The sequence below is a fragment of the Chelonia mydas genome, chromosome 3, assembly GCF_015237465.2.
Source record: "Chelonia mydas isolate rCheMyd1 chromosome 3, rCheMyd1.pri.v2, whole genome shotgun sequence".
Taxonomy (NCBI): domain Eukaryota; kingdom Metazoa; phylum Chordata; order Testudines; family Cheloniidae; genus Chelonia; species Chelonia mydas.
This window is the reverse complement of record NC_057851.1, coordinates 119,874,523-119,893,483: the sequence shown is the minus strand read 5'-3', so window position 1 is coordinate 119,893,483 and position 18,961 is coordinate 119,874,523. Positions and strand designations below refer to the sequence as shown.

The following is an 18,961-nucleotide window of genomic DNA, read 5'->3' as shown; positions in this document are numbered from 1 at the left end:
GACAAAGCACAACTTGAGCAAAGCCAGTGAGGTGGGGAGAAAAGTATTGGGAGTATGCCCTCATTTATATTCTATACATGCTTAATTCTTTTAATGAAATAGAAAAAAAATCACATTAATTCAACTGTTATACAACAAAATATGAAACTGCTTTCTGTGGACCGGATTGTGCTTGGCCCCTACACAGGTAATTAGGGGGCAGTGGGCTAACTAGAAACCTTTGTCCCTCCATTGTGCAGCCTGCATTAGCCACAGGCACAATTGAAGTCCTTGCACGCAGTAGAGAACAGGGATAGGTTCCTTCCTGCTCTGATGTGGGTGGTTAAGCTGAATGCCACAATGAACCACAGAAGCACATACTCTACCTTCCTGGCATGAAGGTGGAATTTTGAGGCAGAGGATTCCCCAAAAAGATATGACTGCACTGCTCCTTAATACTGGGCTGTGCCTAAATGCCACGACCAAGCTTTATATTATATAGAGACAGAAAAAAAAGTTACCTATTATCCAGCATAAACGTATTCTTCCATTCACAAAACACCACGATGAGTGCTAAAAAGTTTAGTGTCATTTTTCATTAGTATTCTATGTTGCACAGTATTTTGAAGACAAATATTAATGCTTACTTTAAACGTTAGCCATTTTATTTTAATCTTTACATTATACTGTTATGACCTCAGAATTCTGCTGTATCTGTCAAAAATGGAAGTAATCACTGAAATAGGAACCAGAGCCAAAATATAAACCTAAGAACATAAGAATGGCCATACTGGGTCAGACCAAAGGTCCATCAAGCCCAGTATCCTGTCCTCTGACAATGGCCAACGGCAGGTGCCCCAAAGGGAATGGACAGGTTATCATCAGATGATCCATGCCCTGTCTCCCAATCCCAGCTTCTGGCAAAAAGAGGCTAGGTACACCATTCCTGCCCATCCTGGCTAATAGCCATTGACTGACCTATCTTCCATGAATCTATCTAGCTCCCTTTTGAACCCCATTATAGTATTGGCCTTCACAACACCCTCTGGCAAGGCGTTCCAGAGGTTGACAGTGCGTTGCGTGAAAACATACTTTGTGTTTGTTTTAAACCTGCTACCTATTAATTTCATTTGGTAGCCCCTTGTTCTTGTATTATGAGAAGGAGTAAATAACATTTCCTTATTTACTTTCTCTGTACCACTCATGATTTTATATACCTCTATCATATCCCCCCTTAGTCACCTCTTTTCCAAGCTGAAAAGCCTTATTAATCTCTCCTCATACGGAAGCCATTCTATACCCCTAATCATTTTTGTTGCCCTTTTCTGAACCTTTTCCAATTCCAATATATCTTTTTTGAGATGGGGCGACCACAGTTTTCACTATTTTCTCCATCATATCTCTAGCATTCTAATAATTCAAGAAACTAAAAACTAAGGTAAATACTTCACCTCTTTGCCCTACAGATGTCAATTAATGTCCATCTAGGTTTAAGGTTAAGAAATTCTAGTTATTGGAAAACGAAGTCTCATTTATACACGTGCATCTTTGAACAAGAAAATTAAAAACAGTACACACACTAGTTCATTCCTGGTGGACACAGAAAGCCTTTATTACAACCAATATGAAATCTCAAAAGGATTTATTATACATGGAAACAGACTACAGGAATCACATCTAAAGAGACATGCACAAATTGACCCATGTAAACCATGCCAATCTAATTGAAGTAGAACATCAGCAACTACTCCATTTTGCCCAAGATTACTCCACGGTAGCAGCCAAAGGCTCAGCGTTTAGATTGTGGTACTGAGACAGAGAGCTGCTTCCCAACACTCTTCTGTGGGTGGCAAAAAGAGGACAAGAGCTCCCTCTTTTTCAGGGCCCAAGAATGCCTGCAGGAGACATCTTACCCCAGTCACAGAAATGTCACTTCCTGGGGGATTAACCATTGCTTGGGGACAGGAGGAACTGTTGAGTTTCCCTACATAGCAATGTAGGAATTGCCGCCACAGTCTTGAGAGGAAGGTTGGAGTGTGAAGGGGAAAGACAATTCTACTTACAGAGGTGTGTATTTTCAACTAACATATCAAAGAATCTAAGAAGCAGAAACTTGAGATAGAAGCTCCAGCAGCTGGAGGTATGGAGCATAAATAACTGATTTTTAGGAGGAAATGAACCTGATAATTTCCATTTACTGATTTATATTTTGAAGATGGTCCCACAAGGAAAAGATCTAGAAACTTTTTTTTAAATGCTTACATGGGCTATAACATCCAGTGGGGTTAAAAAGATTATCTGCAACATGTTTCACTAGTTTAATTGCTCACATAGACAAACAGTAAGCAAGAAAAGCTTAAATAAATCTGAAGATATATTCTTCAGACTAAGTGTACACAGTGTTTGAGGTTTTTAAACTAGGCCTTCTTTAAGTTATATGTACCCCCCCAAAAATTATTGAAATGTTGACAAAAAAAGTAAAAAATTACTTGCCTCTACCTCCAAAACTGCTGGATCAAGGTTGCTTCTGCTCTTAAAGGAGACCTGCAAAGGAAAAAAAACATTGGGCTTGTGCCCTACTTTGCTTCTTTAGAATGTTTAAAAGAGGCGTGAAGGTTTAGTTAAGGTGATTTTTTCTGCTTATTTACACTCAAGATTCAGGTCCTGTCTAGTCAGGAAGACACCATGATGAACAGAGAACTAATTACAAGACAACATCACAAGAGCCGAGAGGGAAAACTTAGCAATTGAGAGGGAAAGAGACTGTTACATAGTTTAATATTCTGTTTTCTTAACATATTTCACTTCAATGTCTAATTACAATTTGGAAAAAGGATGTTGAGTTAAAGTTCCAATATTCCCATGCCTTCAATTGAGTTGTGAGAGCTAACATTATGCATCTTCCGAAACATGCTATAAGTCCTCTAGAAAAACCAGGGGAAACCAGTAAGAACATTTCTGATATTTCTAAGGTAAAAAGCAAGCAGAAAATAAATATTTAAAATCACTTTCAGTCCCTCTTTATACATAAAGCAACAAGAAAGAGTACAAGCCCAATTTTAAAATATCCTTTGCAGGTCACCTTCAATCAAAACATAACGGGAGACAAAGGAAGGAACATGACATGGTTAACTAAAGGCACCCAAACTGTGTATTCTCACTGTTCACTAACCTTTCTTTGAAAAAAAGAGAAGTTGGCATATATGTACTGGTGGTAACAAGAAACAAACTCCTTGATCAGTTTCCCCGAAATATTGCAAAAAAATTTCATTTCTGGTCTAAGAGCAAGCTGCCAATTTTTGGACTAAAATGGAAATTCAAGCCAAAGTTATAGAATGGTGGTAAAAGTAGGGGTTGTAACAGGACAGCTGCAACATTAATTATGGATTATTGAGGCACCAGAAATAACTCCATTAGAAACACTGATCATATACCCCTGCATAAGAAGTATAATGCTAAAGTATCAGTGTTCTTCAAACAGATGCTCCTGAAGTGTGTCTTAGAAGATCTGACTCTTAGTAGCAAAACAATTAAGTGACTGTCTTAACTGCACATTACAAATTTTAGTTATCCTGAAAACAAGTTTATTACAACGTGACAGAGAAATTTAGTACAAGAATCTCTTAGAAAAATGCTTTAAGGAAAGAAAGTCCTTTGTACTGCTTCCATATACCCCTAAAGTATATAAATTACACTTATATTAATAAAAATAGAGAGCGAAGGCATGAAATGTAATTACTCCTGGGAAAATCAAGGAAAACAAAAACAAAAACGTACAATGAGCAGGGAGAATGAAAAGGAATTTTAAGGAAACAAATCTGATTTTATTTTATTCCATCTTTACTTCATTGCAACTAACTTCTACAATAGCAGGAAATAAAACCAAACTTTAAGAAACTGAATGTTTATTCAGAACAGTTTAATTTCTAGTTAAATTCTGAAAAGTGCAATGTTCTAAGCTAATATAAAGCCATTTTGTCTCAAAAAGCTAGGGCTGGAAAACACTTGTGAAAATTATACAACTTGTTTTCCCCTCTCTTTGGGGAAATGGTACATTGATCCTGGAACAGTTCTAGAACAGAGAGGTTTGCTCTTTCTGGTTTATCCAGGTGGTCATATAATGGCATCTGAGAAGCTCTCAAGTACTCAAAAATAGAAAAAAAAAATCCCTTTTGTCCTTCCCAGCCTGAAGGAAAATTTACTCGATTAGATTACACGGTTTATGGGAGGGGGTGATTATTACTTTGTTTGAGAGAGTGGTTGAGTGCCATTGTGTGTCTATGTACGAGTGAAAAATTTATTGTGGCAAAGCTAAGCCGAATAAAAGAGCTTTGCATTTGAATCTGAAAGTGATGACATCCAAGGGTCATTTTAGTTAGAGCTGTACTACCAAATACAGGCACGTAGGTAAGTATGTGGTGTTTACGTGACCATCGCTTATTAGCCCCTACTCTACTTGCACTACACTGATGACATCTTCATCATCTGGACCCATGGAAAAGAAGCCCTTGAGGAATTCCACCATGATTTCAACAATTTCCATCCCACCATCAATCTCAGCCGAGACCAATCCACACAAGTGGTCCATTTCCTGGACACTACTGTGCTAATAAGCGATGGTCACATAAACACCATCCTATACCGGAAACCTACTGACCGCTATATTTACCTACATGCCTCCAGATTCCATCCAGGACACACCACACGATCCATTGTATACAGCAAGCTCTAAGATACAACCGCATTTGCTGCAAACACCTACAAGATCTCTATCAAGCATTCTTAAAACTATAATACCTACCTGATGAAGTGAAAAAACAGATTGACAGAGCCAGAAGAGTACCCAGAAGTCACCTACTACAGGACAGGCCCAACAAAGAAAACAACAGAATGCCACTAGCTGTCACCTTCAGCCCCCAACTAAAACCTCTCCAGTGCATCTAAGATTTACAACCTATCCTGAAAAATGATTCCTCACTCTCACAGATCTTGGGAGACAGACCAGTCCTCCCTTACAGACAGCCCCCCAACCTGAAGCAAATACTCTCCAGCAACCACACACCACACAACAAAAACACTAACCCAGGAACCTATCCTTCCAACAAAGCCCAATGCCATCTCTGTCCACATATTTATTCACGTGACACCATCAGAGGACCTAATCACATTAGGTCCTCTGACATCAGAGGCTCGTTCATTTGCACATCTACCATTGTGATATATGCTATCATGTGCCAGCAATGCCCCTCTGCCCTGTACATTTGCCAAACCGGACAGTCTCTATGCAAAACAATAAATGGACACAAATCTGACATCAGGAATCATAACATTCCAAAACCAGGAGGAGAACACTTCAACCTCTTTGGCCACTCAGTAAAAGACTTAAGGGTGGCAATTTTGCAATAGAAAAGCTTCAAAAACAGACTTCAAGAAACTGCTGAGCTTGAATTAATATGCAAACTAGATACCATTAACTTGGGTTTGAATAGAGACTGGGAGTGGCTGGGTCATTACACATTGAATCTATTTCCCCATGTTAAGTATCCTCACACCTTCTTGCCAACTGTCTACATGGGCCATCTTGATCATCACTATAAAAGTGTTTTTCTCTGCTGATAATAGCTCATCTTAATTAGCCTCTTACCGTTTGTACGGCAACTTCCACCTTCTCTGTATGTGTGTGTATATATATCTTCTTGCTATATGTTCCATTCTATGCATCTGCTGAAGTGGGCTGTAGCCCACAAAAGCTTATGCTCTAATGAATTTGTTAGTCTCTAAGGTGCCACAAGTACTCCTATCATTACTAGTAACACTTAAGATTCCTATAACTGAAATAGATTACAGCAGAGAAAAAAAAAATCTCATTGTTGTTCCAGTGTCTTTACTTTGTGTTTTTGATACCACTTACTGTACAGTCATTTTCCCGTTTGTTCAAATATTTCACACATTGAAGGGGAGAAAAACATTTTAAAAATATGAAAAAGTAATTGTGAACCCCAAAGTTAGCAATGGGACTCAGACAGGTGTAGTAGATGAATCTACTTTTAAGTCTTCGAGACTGACTGATTTCAAAGTTAACAGAGTTTTTAAGACAAAGTTTGTTGTTACACAACTTAAGCAAGTGGCTGTGAATACCTTGATATTTGCCAAATATGAAGATCAGCAAATTACTTGTTTTCTTTTAAGTCCTACGTACTTATTTATACGAACCCAACACTAGAATACTTGTATGCTTCACATACATTAATTTAGCCACCCCACCCCACCGCAGTAGGGAAGTGTTATCTCATTTTACAAATAGGAAACTGAGGCAGAAAGACTGACCATAAAGCATTGACATAGAAATTCTGTGCCATAGCTTGGAACTGAACCAAGACATCCTGAATTCCAGTTCACTGACATAACAGAACGTATTTCCTTCTATTAACATGTAATTTATTTTAAAAATTACTTTTTTAAATGAGAGAACATCTTTGAAAGTCAGGGACTCCAAAAGAGATTTGCTACAACAGCACACACAACTACTAGACCATATACTGAACGTTCTCGCTCTAAAACCATCTGGTCTCTTAAGAAGAGACATCGTTAGTAAGGAATACACTTAAAACTGTTAATCCTACAGAGTACCTAAATCACAGAATACAGCATTAACTGTATTGTACATCAGCTCTGTGAGAAAACTGTCAGTCAAAAAAACTCCCTAGAGATGTATTCGAACTACATAACAATGATGCTGACAAGTAAATGAACAGTATAAAAAGCTTCCTGCCACTTTGCTGCTCTCACCATTTCTTACATATGAAGCTGGTATAAGGTTTAAATTGAAGAATACCTTCACAGAATCCCTATGCCAAACTGCCCATACTGAATATCTGAAACTCAGACTGAATTTTATAAAGCTTTCCCATTGGATGATCAACGCTTCTTAACATTTAACAAGTCACAGGATTATAAATTATTTTCCATGAGAAAGTAACTACAGCTGTTTGCTAATCCATTTAAGTATCTGATATTGGTAACATTGGTGCTTAGCTTCTGGAACATTCAGGAATACACAATATTCAGGAAAAAGCTTTCAGAGTAAGCTAAATTCTCTGCAAGGTGTACATACTGTAGGAATACTACTTACCTGTAATTTTTTATTTTATTTATTTATTTATTTTTTAAGATAGGAGTTAAAATATATCCCAGCCTTGTGTTCCTACTCACGCATATGACCAAATCTGGAAGGAACAGTAGCAAAATCTGACTCACTAAACTGTTTTAGCAGATGAACGCAGCGTCATGCATCTACATTGTTTTGATCAAATTTTTAAAAGGGCTTACTAAATAAATATTCCTCAGCTTCGGGGGAGGGGGAGGGGGGGAAGAGGAACATAAATCTATTTTAGTCACTACGTACAGAGACGAATTGGGCACACAGTGTGTCTTCTCCAAATACAAGAGAGTTACAACAGATCCGACAATGAGAAATGAATCATGCAGGTGTGTCCCTGGAAGAACAAAGCACGCAAATACTAAAGACTTGTCTTCTGGAAGAAAAAAAAGATACCCTAGACAGTGAACAAGAACATTTAAATAAAAATGTTTAAAAAGTAGGATTGTCTCAATCAAGTAAACATACACTGTACAACTTGAGAGGAGACCGAAAGGAAATAAATGAGTTGAGTCATTGGACCATTACAATTCTCTTTTTAAAAACATGTCACTGATAAACCAAAATTGGATTAATGTCATGACACAAAATGTGTATACAGTAATACACATTTGTTTCAAAAATATAAATAGAAAACTATACAGTAGATCTGTAAATCTGCTGGATGGGAAGTGATGGAAGCCTTGCTACCATTGCTGGCATTACTCTACCTAAATGAACCTTGAAGGTGAACAGGACCTTTAAGCGTCAATGATGCTAAAAAAATCACAATGAAAAATGCAGTCAGATGTATTTTTAGATGCAGTTTGATGGAAGATAGGCCAGATGAAATTTATTTGCTGATGTAAACCTATCTGCTGGATTAACTGTTTGTTTCCCTTCCAGACAGTTTATTTTACATCCAGATTTTTGGAGGGCATCTCTGAAATGGTGATGAGGGTATGAGAAATATATTAGCAGAGTAATTAACCACAATGTCACTGTAAAACCATCTTTGGGAAAAGATTTCAGATGCAAACATGCACCGCAACTTTTTGTAACTATGGAGTGTGGATGAACCACCAAAATGTGAAACTCACTTATACGACAAAGGACAAACTGAAAGCACTACCACCTGAAAAAATAAAGGAGATCTAAAATTTTACCTAACAAATCTCCTGACTTTAATATTTTAAAATGCAGTAATCCCGACAAGATGACCTTGGAGTGGAGTGCCCCAAGGGTCGGTCCTCGGGCCGGTTTTGTTCAATATCTTCATTAATGATCTGGAGATGGTGTGGATTGCACCCTCAGCAAGTTTGCAGATGACACTAAACTGGGAGGAGAGGTAGATATGCTGGAGGGTAGTGATAGGATACAGAAGGCCCTAGACAAATTAGAGGATTGGGCCAAAAGAAATCTGATGAGGTTCAACAAGGTCAAGTGTAGAGTCCCGCACTTAGGACGGAAGAATCCCATGCAGTGCTACAGACTAGGGACCGAATGGCTCGGCAGCAGTTCTGCAGAAAAGGACCTAGTGGTTACAGTGAACGAGAAGCTGGATATGAGTCAGTGTGCCCTTGTTGCCAAAAAGGCCAATGGCATTTTGGGATGTATATGTAGAGGCACTGCCAACAGATCGAGGGACGTGATCGTTCCCTTCTATTCGACATTGGTGAGGCCTCATCTGGAGTACTGTGTCCAGTTTTGGGCCCCACACTACAAGAACGATGTGGAAAAATTGGAGAGAGTCCAGCGGAGGACAACAAAAATGATTAGGGGACTGGAACACATGACTTATGAGGAGAGGCTGAGGGAACTGGGATTGTTTAGTCTGCGGAAGAGAAGAACGAGGGGGGATTTGATAGCTGCTTTCAACTACCTGAAAAGGGGTTCCAAAGAGGATGGATCTAGACTGTTCTCAGTGGTAGCTGATGACAGAACAAGGAGTAATGGTCTCAAGTTGCAGTGGGGGAGGTTTAGGTTGGATATTAGGAAAAAAAATTTCACTAGGAGGGTGGTGAAACACTGGAATGCGTTACCTAGGGAGGTGGTGGAATCTCCTTCCTTAGATATTTTTAAGGTCAGGCTTGACAAAGCCCTGGCTGGGATGATTTAGATGGGGATTGGTCCTGCTTTGAGCAGGGGGTTGGACTAGATGACCTCCTGAGGTCCCTTCCAACCCTGATATTCTATGATTCTATGACCTGCAAAGGAAAATAATTGTTGGAATCCTATTTTGCCTCTATTATGCTTAAAGAAAGTATAAATATACCTTCCCCACCACAAGAGTCATTTTCTACTTACTTTTACATGATAAATATGAAGTCTTGTCTTTTGCTTATTTTTATATTATGAAGTCGTCCCTGTCCCCCTGGAAGTCTCTGTAGACTAGAGGACAGAAGAACAGTATTGGGACAGTATCACAAGAGATTAGATACTGAAGTATGAGCAATTTTTAGATGTTAAACTAAAAAAGAGAACGTTTTAAACAACTATTTAACTCAACCCCCTACCAAAACTCCAAGGAAAAACCGTATTTTATAGTTTCCAAACACATCTCTGACTGACAAATGAGAAAAGTTCTTGCTCCAATTCTCTAAGCCTCCAAGTATGCCAACATATAAACACGGATAATAAAATTTTACAATCCTGATATTTAAGGAAAAAGAATACTTTAAAGTTTTCTACACCCCCACTCCACACCCAAGGGGGGGGGGGTGTCTGTCTCAGAGCTGGGGAAGGGGCATGGGAGAGGGTTCAGGGTGCTGACTCTGGGAGGGAGTTTTGGAGCAGCAGGGGACTCAGTTTTGGGGACTGGAGTGCGGGAGGGGGTGTGAGCTCCGGGCAGGGCTTAGCTGAGGCAGCTCCCTGGAAGTGGCGACATCTCCCTCTGGGTCCAGCCAATGGGAGGCGCAGAACTGGTGCTCATGTTGGGGGCAACACGTAGAACCCCTCTGGCCATCCCTGTGCCTAGGACCCAGAGGGAGCTGTCACCACTTCCGGGGAGCCGGGCAGGGAGCCTGCCAGCCCTGCGCCAGCCAGATTTCTGGCAAGCAACCCTACAATATTGGGACAAATGGCGTCCCAATCGTATATCGGTCAGGACGCTGGACAAAGAGTTAAATATTAGGACGTCTGGTCACCCTAACTGCTGGATACAGTACAACTGTTCTATTGAACAGATCCATAGTCAATTGTGAAACATGTTCCACAGGCCCCAACAATACAACACACACTGTTCAGAATGCTAAGTATTTGTACCATTGATTTAATACAGACAAGATTTGAGCATGAGTCATCCACAAAAATCAGACACATTAGCTGTGATGGTGTAATGGGTACACGGCAGACTGAAAACCTCTGCCACTAAAGCAAGTTTCAGGGCACACTTTCATGACATACTTTCTGGAGGATTCTTCCTTTATTTGAGAATAGAACATTACAAGAGGTGTACATCAGGAGTGATGCTCCTAGTGATGCACATCTTCAGCTCTGATCATGAAAAGATGTGCTAGGTTTTCCACTAAGTTGTGTGGAAATCTTTTAAACAGGACAATTTACAGAAGTTAGTCTCAAAGATGGACTATTTCAAGGAAGAAGCCAAACTTCAGTTTCTAGGTACATTTTACATTCTAAAGTGTTTTGTCTGTTAGAGTTGAAAGAAATTTAAGATCACATCTCTTTAAAATTTCCCCAGAGTTATTTTTTTCAGGCTTTTACATCATCAGATTTTAAAAGTGAAACCTACAATTTCACACCAAGATTTCAGACAATTTAAAAACCAAATTCAGGGCAACTTTGGGGAGCGGTGTAGATGTTAAAAAAAAAAAAAAAAATCAGAAAATTATTTGGCTTGCTCACCTTAACTGGTATTTTTCAACTTGAAGAGCAAAATAATATTGGATCTCAGTGGAAAATTTATATTCTGAGAAGCTGCATCCCTTACGCTGCCACCCGTCTGGATTCCCAGCTCTGCTCCCCCAGTTCATCCCAAGTCAACAGTCCTCTTGCCCAGTCTGCTCCCCAACTACTGTTCATGCCAGAAATGATAGCAATTTGCCCAAGAAACATAATTTCCAGCTCCACTGGGGAGGCAACTTCCTAAGGATCACCACAAAGTGAAGCCTATCTCGAAGAAGCCTTACAAGACTAGATAGGAATCCATGCGGCAAACTGTAGCACATATCCAAGAGTGGTGGGAAAATCTACAGGGTGGTTAAGACCACCAGGGAAGGCAGAGGTTTCATACATGCTCAGGGCTGAGGAGGTCTTCTGGTGACGGAGACAGACACTCAAAGAAAAGGAGGAATATTTTTCCAATCTTAAGCTTAACATGCTTAAAATTGGGAATACTTTCAACACAGAGGAAAGGCTTCCTTTCCACTATATCCCACACAACTACAATTTCCCACAATTCCATCTCCCTTCACAGCTTCCCTAAATACTGATGTTCAAAAAGTCTATAGCAGAGAAGCTCTGCTGCAGTGACGAACCTCATTATGGTGACTCGACACTGGTTTGAACAGGACTGCTCTCTTCCAGGCATCATATACCAAGGCTACTTAAGCTTTCGTTGATAATTAAGAGGGATTTTCACTCATATATGAAAACCCACAATGCACAGCTCAAAATCTTATTCAAATGCACAATCTTAACTCCAAGCTAAGAAAAGTTTAGGAAGAAATTAACAATTACACAGTAAAAAAAATAAGTCAAGTATTAGTCAAGTGTCTGCAGATAACAAAAATCAGTTATATGAAATCATGTATTCGACTTAAATTGAGGCACATACAATATTAGTAAACTTACAAAATGAAATAATGCATTCATCTAGGACAACCCACATTCGAGAGACAGATGAATCAACTTCATGTGAAGCTAAATGTTACACTGACCCATTCCTATTCATTACAAATTCAGCATCCTTACTTGTCTGTAGTACTTGAGAGGAAATTGGAACACCAACTGAAGAAACCACATGGACATCACTTTATATTGAAGATGTCAGTCTACAAAATACCAGTTCAACCAAAATCCTAGGTCATACTGCCCATTTTCCCACAAAAAACTCTGCTTTTCCTATTTTTAATAACTATTTGTATATTCACTTTAGTCATGCAATAAGTTGGACTTCTAACAGTTATCCCAGAATGTTCTATGAAATGTATCCATCACTTATATTCCCAACAAAACACTTATCAAAAGATGAAAACCATAGCAAATGTATAATCTTACATTTTCTATTAAAAGCACTGTCTTTAGGCAAGTCATTTTAAAGTTTCTTTATATAGCTTACAAACATCAGCTGAGATTATTAAAAAAAAATTTCAAATCCAGTTTGCTTTTCACCAATTATGCTGTTTGTCTGCTTTCTGCATTTTATTCGAAGTGGACAACAAAATCAGACTGGTCAGTTTTGAGAAGCACCATTCACTGAAACAATGTTGTGCTTAGCTTTCCAACAGTACTGGAAAATGTTTCAAAGCCTCAAAAATATTGCTACTGACACTAGGTTTGTGAAACTAATTTACAAATTGTTAGTCTAAAATTACGTGATACCACATTTAAAAAGTATAAACCACATATGAATACACACAGAAATCACGGAAGAGTATAAAATCTGCATTTTGGTTTTTCTAAAAGAATCTCATTCAGCAAAAAATAAATACATAAAAGCAACCAGCATTTGGCTAGACATATCTTCTGAAAGTTTCCTAGATTACGATCAGATGAAACCATGATCATCTAGTCGGACTTAGCATTTTCACCTATTTTCACCATATTCATGCATCAGGCCTATAACTTTTGGGTGAATTACACCTGAATTTTATTTATTTTTTTAAGAAAGACATCCAATTTGATTAGAACACTTCAAGTGATGGAGAATTCACTACATCTCATTAAGTTGTTCCAGTGGTTAATCATGCTCTCGAAGATTTTCATCTTTCTTTCAAATTTGAATGTGTCTAGCTTCAACTACCAGCCACTAGATTTTGTTATGTTAACAGAGAACCCCCTAAAATCAGGAATCTTATCCTCAATAAGGTATTCATAGACAGTGATCAAGTCATCTCTTAAACTTCTCTTGGATAAAACCAACCAGAGTTTCTTAAGTCTCTCTCCATAAAGCAGGTTTACCAGACAGTAGTCATTCTTGTTACTCTATTCTGAATGCTTTCCTATTTTTCTAATTCCTTTACAAAGTCTGAACACCAGAAGCAGACACATTCCAGTAATGGTCTCGCCAATGCTACATATATTTTAATACTTTCTCTCCCTACTCAGACTTGATATTTCCATTTTAACATCCAAAGATGATGTTAGCTCTCTTAGCTGCAACATCACATTGGAGATTACATTAATTTGGTTATCTGTCATGATCCTTAAATCTTTTAGGGAGACTGTTTCCAGGATACAGCACCCCATCTTGTAATTGTGACCGATATTATTGCTTGTTCCTAAGCTCAGAACCTTCCATTTTGCTATATTTAAATGCATGTTTGAATGAGCCCTGTTTACAAAGCAACTCATATTACACTGTTCAACTGACTTGTTCTCCTTATTTACCACTCCACCAACTTTTATATCTGTAGCAAAGCTTTTATATTTTCTTTCATATCACTAATAATGTGTGTGTGTATATATGTGTGTGTGTGTACACACACACACAGAATAGCACTGAGCCAAGAACAGATAATTAGGGTACCCTACCAGAAACCCCCTCATTTGACAGATTCCAGTAACAATTCTGCTTTCAGATCCATAAATTAACCAGTTTTTAATCCATTTTGTGTGTGCACATCAACTTTGCATAGTGCTAATTTTTTTTTTTTAGCATATCATGTAGTAGGCAGCTTTTATAAGGGAGTTGACTTAAGTATATTGTAAGTCAACATTTACTTTTAATAAAATTACAAGTTTAGTTGATAAAGGTATCAGATTTGTCTGACAAATTGTGTTTTCCATAACCCAGGTATACTGCCATGTTAAAAACCCAGAATACATTATTTACTGAATCTCACATCAACCATTCCAAGATTTTGCCCAAGACTGATATCAGACTGACTAGCCTATAGTTACCTGGATCAGCCCATTTACAGAATGGTAGCAGATTTTTGTGAAACAATTATAATTAAAAAAGTCACTTTCTGAAACATAGTTTTGTCCTTGTAAAAATTTGTCAGCAGCTGTAATTTAAAACTTCTTGAGACTCCACACATTAGCTGTTCTGATACGTAATACCAAAACATAAGCTAAGGTGTGATGATTATTCAATTTGTGGGATCTTTTGAGAATTCAACCCCCCAGTCAAATTAAAATAAAATTTTCCTCTGTAAAATTGTCATTTTAACAACCATTACGATTTCTATTCTAGTCAATGGAAAATACGTTAAATTGTTGCTTCAAAAAGGATCTTTACTCATTTGCATGCCCTTAGATGAAAGGAAGTGAAATAGCAGATTAAAATATCCAGTGTTTATAACTAAGTAATAGAATTCAGTTCCAACTCATCTTTAAAAGATCTGATTTTGTATTTAATGGATATTTAAAAAATTGGAACTTTTGTAAAATGGTCAATGATTTTGTTCAACTTTTTGTCCAGTTCGAGATTAGAAAAATCTTGCAATCAGCTTCCTGAAAGGGATAATCTGTCCAGGCAGACTGATTTTGGGGACTACTAAGTAGACCACTGGTTCTGAACCAGGGTGGTACACAGAGGTCTTCCAGGGGGACATCAACTCATCTAGATATTTGCCTACTTTACAACAGGCTACGTAAAAAGCACTAGCGAAGTCAGTACAAACTATAATTTTATACTGACAAAATGAGAAAGTAAGCAATTTTTCAGTAATAGCATGCTGTGACACTTTTGTATTTTTATATCTGATTTTGTAAGTAGTTTTTAAGTAAGGTGAAATTTGAGGGTACACAAGCCAAATCCGACTCCTGAAAGGGGTATACAGTAACTCGTCACTTAACATTGTCCTGATTAACGTTGTTACGTTGCTGATCTATTAGGGAAGAAGCTCGTTTAAAGTTGCGTAATGCTCCCTTACAATGTCGTTTGGCAGCTGCCTGCTTTGTCCACTGTTTGCAGGATTCTCTGGAAGAGCAGAGCCTCCCTGTGGTGATTGGGGGGGGGGGGGGGGGGGGAAGAGACATGACACAGCTCCCCTAAATTCCCTGTAAAGTATGTGGCTCTGCAGCTGCCCAGCAGCAGTTCAGCTGTCCCTCCCCTTACTGCCGTGCTGCTCCTGCCCAGCGCCTTGGAGCTGCTCCTGGGAGCTTCCTGCTTGCTGGGGGAAGGGGGGAGAGGGGTGCTGATATCAGGATGTCCCCCTGCTCCTGCCCCCCCCACTGCGTGCTTGCTACACAAAGGAGTGGAGGGGCTCAGAGACAGAAGGCGGGATGGGAGCTTGCTGGAAGCTGTTGCTTCCTGTCTGAACTCGCTGATCTCTTTAAAAGGGCAACGTACTTGAAGTGGCGTCAGCATACTTAAAGGGGCAATGCACCTCTCTCACTCATGCATGCACCCCACCCCACCCCCAGCACTTTGGAAAGTCAGAACCTGTGCAGCCGTGCATGTGCTGTCAAGAGGAGGGAGTGGTGCGCTTCAGCTGGATAGCTTGGGCTCATCATGATGTTCAGTTTTTGCAGGGAAGTTTTTGCAGCTACTGCCCTGTATCTATTGTTTCCTGCCTCAGTCCATGCTACTTTGTAGAGTGTGAGGCTACAACAAAGAGCCCTTGAAGGCTCAGCCAAGTGCTAGTTCATCATTTAGCAGCAAGGCATTGCCTGGGAAATATTCCACCCTCTTACTCCACCACCTCAACCAAGCTTCACAATCATTCATTGCTGTGTACAACAGTAAACTGTTTAAAATTGTTTAAAACTTATACTGTATATAATGTCTTTTGTCTGGTGAAAAAAATTTCCCTGGAACCTAACACCCCCCCCCCCCCCATTTACATTAATTCTTATGGGGAAATTGGATCCGCTTAACATTGTTTCGCATAAAGTCACATTTTTCAGGAACATAATATTAAGTGAGGAGTTACGGTAGTAGTCTGGTTTCAGAGTAACAGCCCTGTTACCAGCAGGAGAGTGGGGGTGGGGGGGGGGGGGGTGGGAGAAAACCTTTTGTAGTGATAATCAAGGTGGGCCATTTCCAGCAGTTAACAAAAATGTCTGAGGAACAGATCCTCACTACAAAGGGTTTTCTCTTCCCCCCCACCCTCCTGCTGGTAATAGCTCATCTTAAGTGATCACTCTCCTTACAGTGTGCATGATAAACACCCATTTTTTCATGGTCTGTGTGTATATAAATCTCCTCACTGTATTTTCCACTGAATGTATCCGATGAAGTGAGCTGTAGCTCACGAAAGCTTATGCTCAAATAAATTGGTTAGTCTCTAAGGTGCCACAAGTACTTTTTTTTTTTTGGTAGTGGTCTGGAAAGGTTGAGAACCACTGAAGTAGACTGTCGCGAATGTTCAGATACAGATTAGTCGAGCTTGAGGGATTCTTTAAAGGTTTTTTTCATCCAAACAGTTGAGTAGGAAAGAATCCTCTGTTTTCATATGATACACTTACTCTTGCTTGGCCTAGCCACTCTGGGAGAATGCCTTATTCCAACTCGAAGTACTCCAAAAATAAGTTACAGGGGAAGGTGGAAGCATGGCCATAAACTCTTAGATGTAGTGACAGAAGATGACTTGACGCCCTTGTCCTTGCCCAGACAATCAGACCTCAAAAGCCATGTGACTTCAAGAAAGGCCCATGCTTCCTTCTCTGGCAACTGACCATTGTTGCTGGGTTCCACCACCTCCTCATGAGCCAACTAAGACACAAACAAGCCTGTAGACCAGGACACCAGCTAGCTAACAAACTTCACAAGAAGCGGAGAAGATCACTTTCTATGGCAAGCAATATTCTATAAATGTTTGAAATGTTTTAAGATTGAAGAGTTCACATGATCTTAAGTATGCAACTGAACACGTGTAAACCCCCAAAGGACAGCTCCTAAATTGCTCAACAGCAGCTATGACTTAAGCTGCTTATTCATAAATAAGCATAAATAATCTATGCTTTCCATTACAGGAGTTTGCAGATAAACACTCAGAAATTTTTGGTTTGTTAAACATAAATTGGATTATCAAAGTCTTCCTTATAAAGTGTATGGGAATACCTGTAGCCAGCCACCAAGCAGGAGAGGGAGAGAACCAAAATACTGATATTAACGAAAGAAACAAGGTGGTTTCTTTGGGTTTATAAATAAATCTTAGCAAACTCAACTGGAATTTTTTCTCCCCTGCATGTTCCTTGTTTGACCGAACTGTTTGAATACTGAATTGGCTCCCATTTTTTTTGTGTTTTAGAAGTCAATTTATAAACAACGAATTTTTTATATGTTGCATAATTGTTTACTGATGTGAAATTACTGTATTTTAATCTATTTTATTTTTAACCTAGTTATTTGGATTTTTTTGCGGGGGATGATGACAATGTGTTTGTATAGCTTTATTTTAGTTTACAGCTAGGTATAGTTAATAAAAACACATAAAATTGGAGCTATGTCTCTCATCAATGTTTCTTGAATTAGATGCCTGGGAACTTTAAGAACTAGAGAACTTGTGGGGTAAAATTAACTAAGGTAGCCTTCTAAAAGGAAGCTCCAATTTGATGTTCTCTCAAGCATACAAAATGCTTTTCTCCAGCTTTAAAAAAATATGAGAGAGAGAACAGTGAATCAGGGAACAAAGACTCAGAATACAATACACTCCAGATGTAACAAATTCACTCTAAATATTCAAGTTTTGATGTTCCACTCTAAGGCCTTGTCTATACTACCAAGTTTTGTTGACAGAAGTTACGCCGCTTTAATTAAAGCACTTTAAACAAACCAGTGTTACATGTCCACACTATACTTCTTGTGTTGGCAGAGCACATCCACAGAAGTAGCTCTTGCATTGACAGAGCAGTGCACTGTGGGTAGATATCCCACCGTGCAACTGGCTGCAGGGTGCTTTGGGAAGGGTTTACAATGCCTCATGGGGCAGGTATAGCATCACATGATGCAGGTTTCTCAATCCCACCATATCCTACTAGATAGCCAGCAACTTTTCAACTGAAGTGTATGGGGGGGAGGGGAGAGTGTGAGTGGGGAGAGAGAGACAGAAAGAGTGTGTGCTGGGGAAGTGAGAGAGATTGTGTGTGAGGGGAGCAGATATATGAGAGTGTGTTCAGGCTATGCAAACTACTTATCATAGAATATTAGTGTTGGAAGAGACCTCAGGAGGTCATCTAGTGCAACCCCCTGCTCCAAGCAGGACCAAAACCAACTAAATCATCCCAATCAGGGCTTTGTCAAGCCGGGCCTTAAAAACCTCTAAGGATGGAGATTCCACCACCTCCCTAGGTAACCCATTTCAGTGCTTCACCACCCTCCTAGTAAAACTGTGTTTCCTAATATCCAACCTAGACCTCCCCGCACCGCAACTTGAGACCATTGCTTCTTGTTCTGTCATCTGCCACCACTGAGAACAGAGTAGCTTCATCCTCTTTGGAACCCCCCTTCAGGTAGTTGAAGGCTGCTATCAAATTTCCCCTCAGTCTTCTTCTACAGACTAAATAAGCCCAGTTCCCTCAGCCTCTCCTCATAAGTCATGTGCCTCAGCCCCTTGATCATTTTCGTTGCCCTCCGCTGGACTCTCTCCAATTTGTACACATCCCTTCTGTAACAGGGGGACCAAAACTGGAGGCAATACTCCAGGTGTGGCCTCACCAGTGCTGAATAGAGGGGAATAATCACTTCCCTCGATCTGCTGGCAATGCTCCTAC

At 39.4% G+C, this 18,961-nt stretch overlaps 1 protein-coding gene across 18 annotated transcripts in view; it reads right to left on the bottom strand.

Moving 5' to 3' along the window:
• The window catches only part of QKI (QKI, KH domain containing RNA binding), a 313,946-nt gene that overhangs the window by 101,514 nt on the left and 193,471 nt on the right, over window positions 1-18,961 (bottom strand). For 9 of the 18 annotated variants that reach the window (XM_043544316.1, XM_043544312.1, XM_043544311.1 and 6 more), the window contains one exon: window positions 2,473-2,523. The exons of the other annotated variants lie outside the window; for them this stretch is intronic. In XM_043544316.1, the coding sequence (XP_043400251.1) occupies window positions 2,473-2,523 (51 nt within the window). The remainder of the gene's footprint in view (window positions 1-2,472; window positions 2,524-18,961) is intronic. 18 annotated transcript variants of the gene reach the window in all.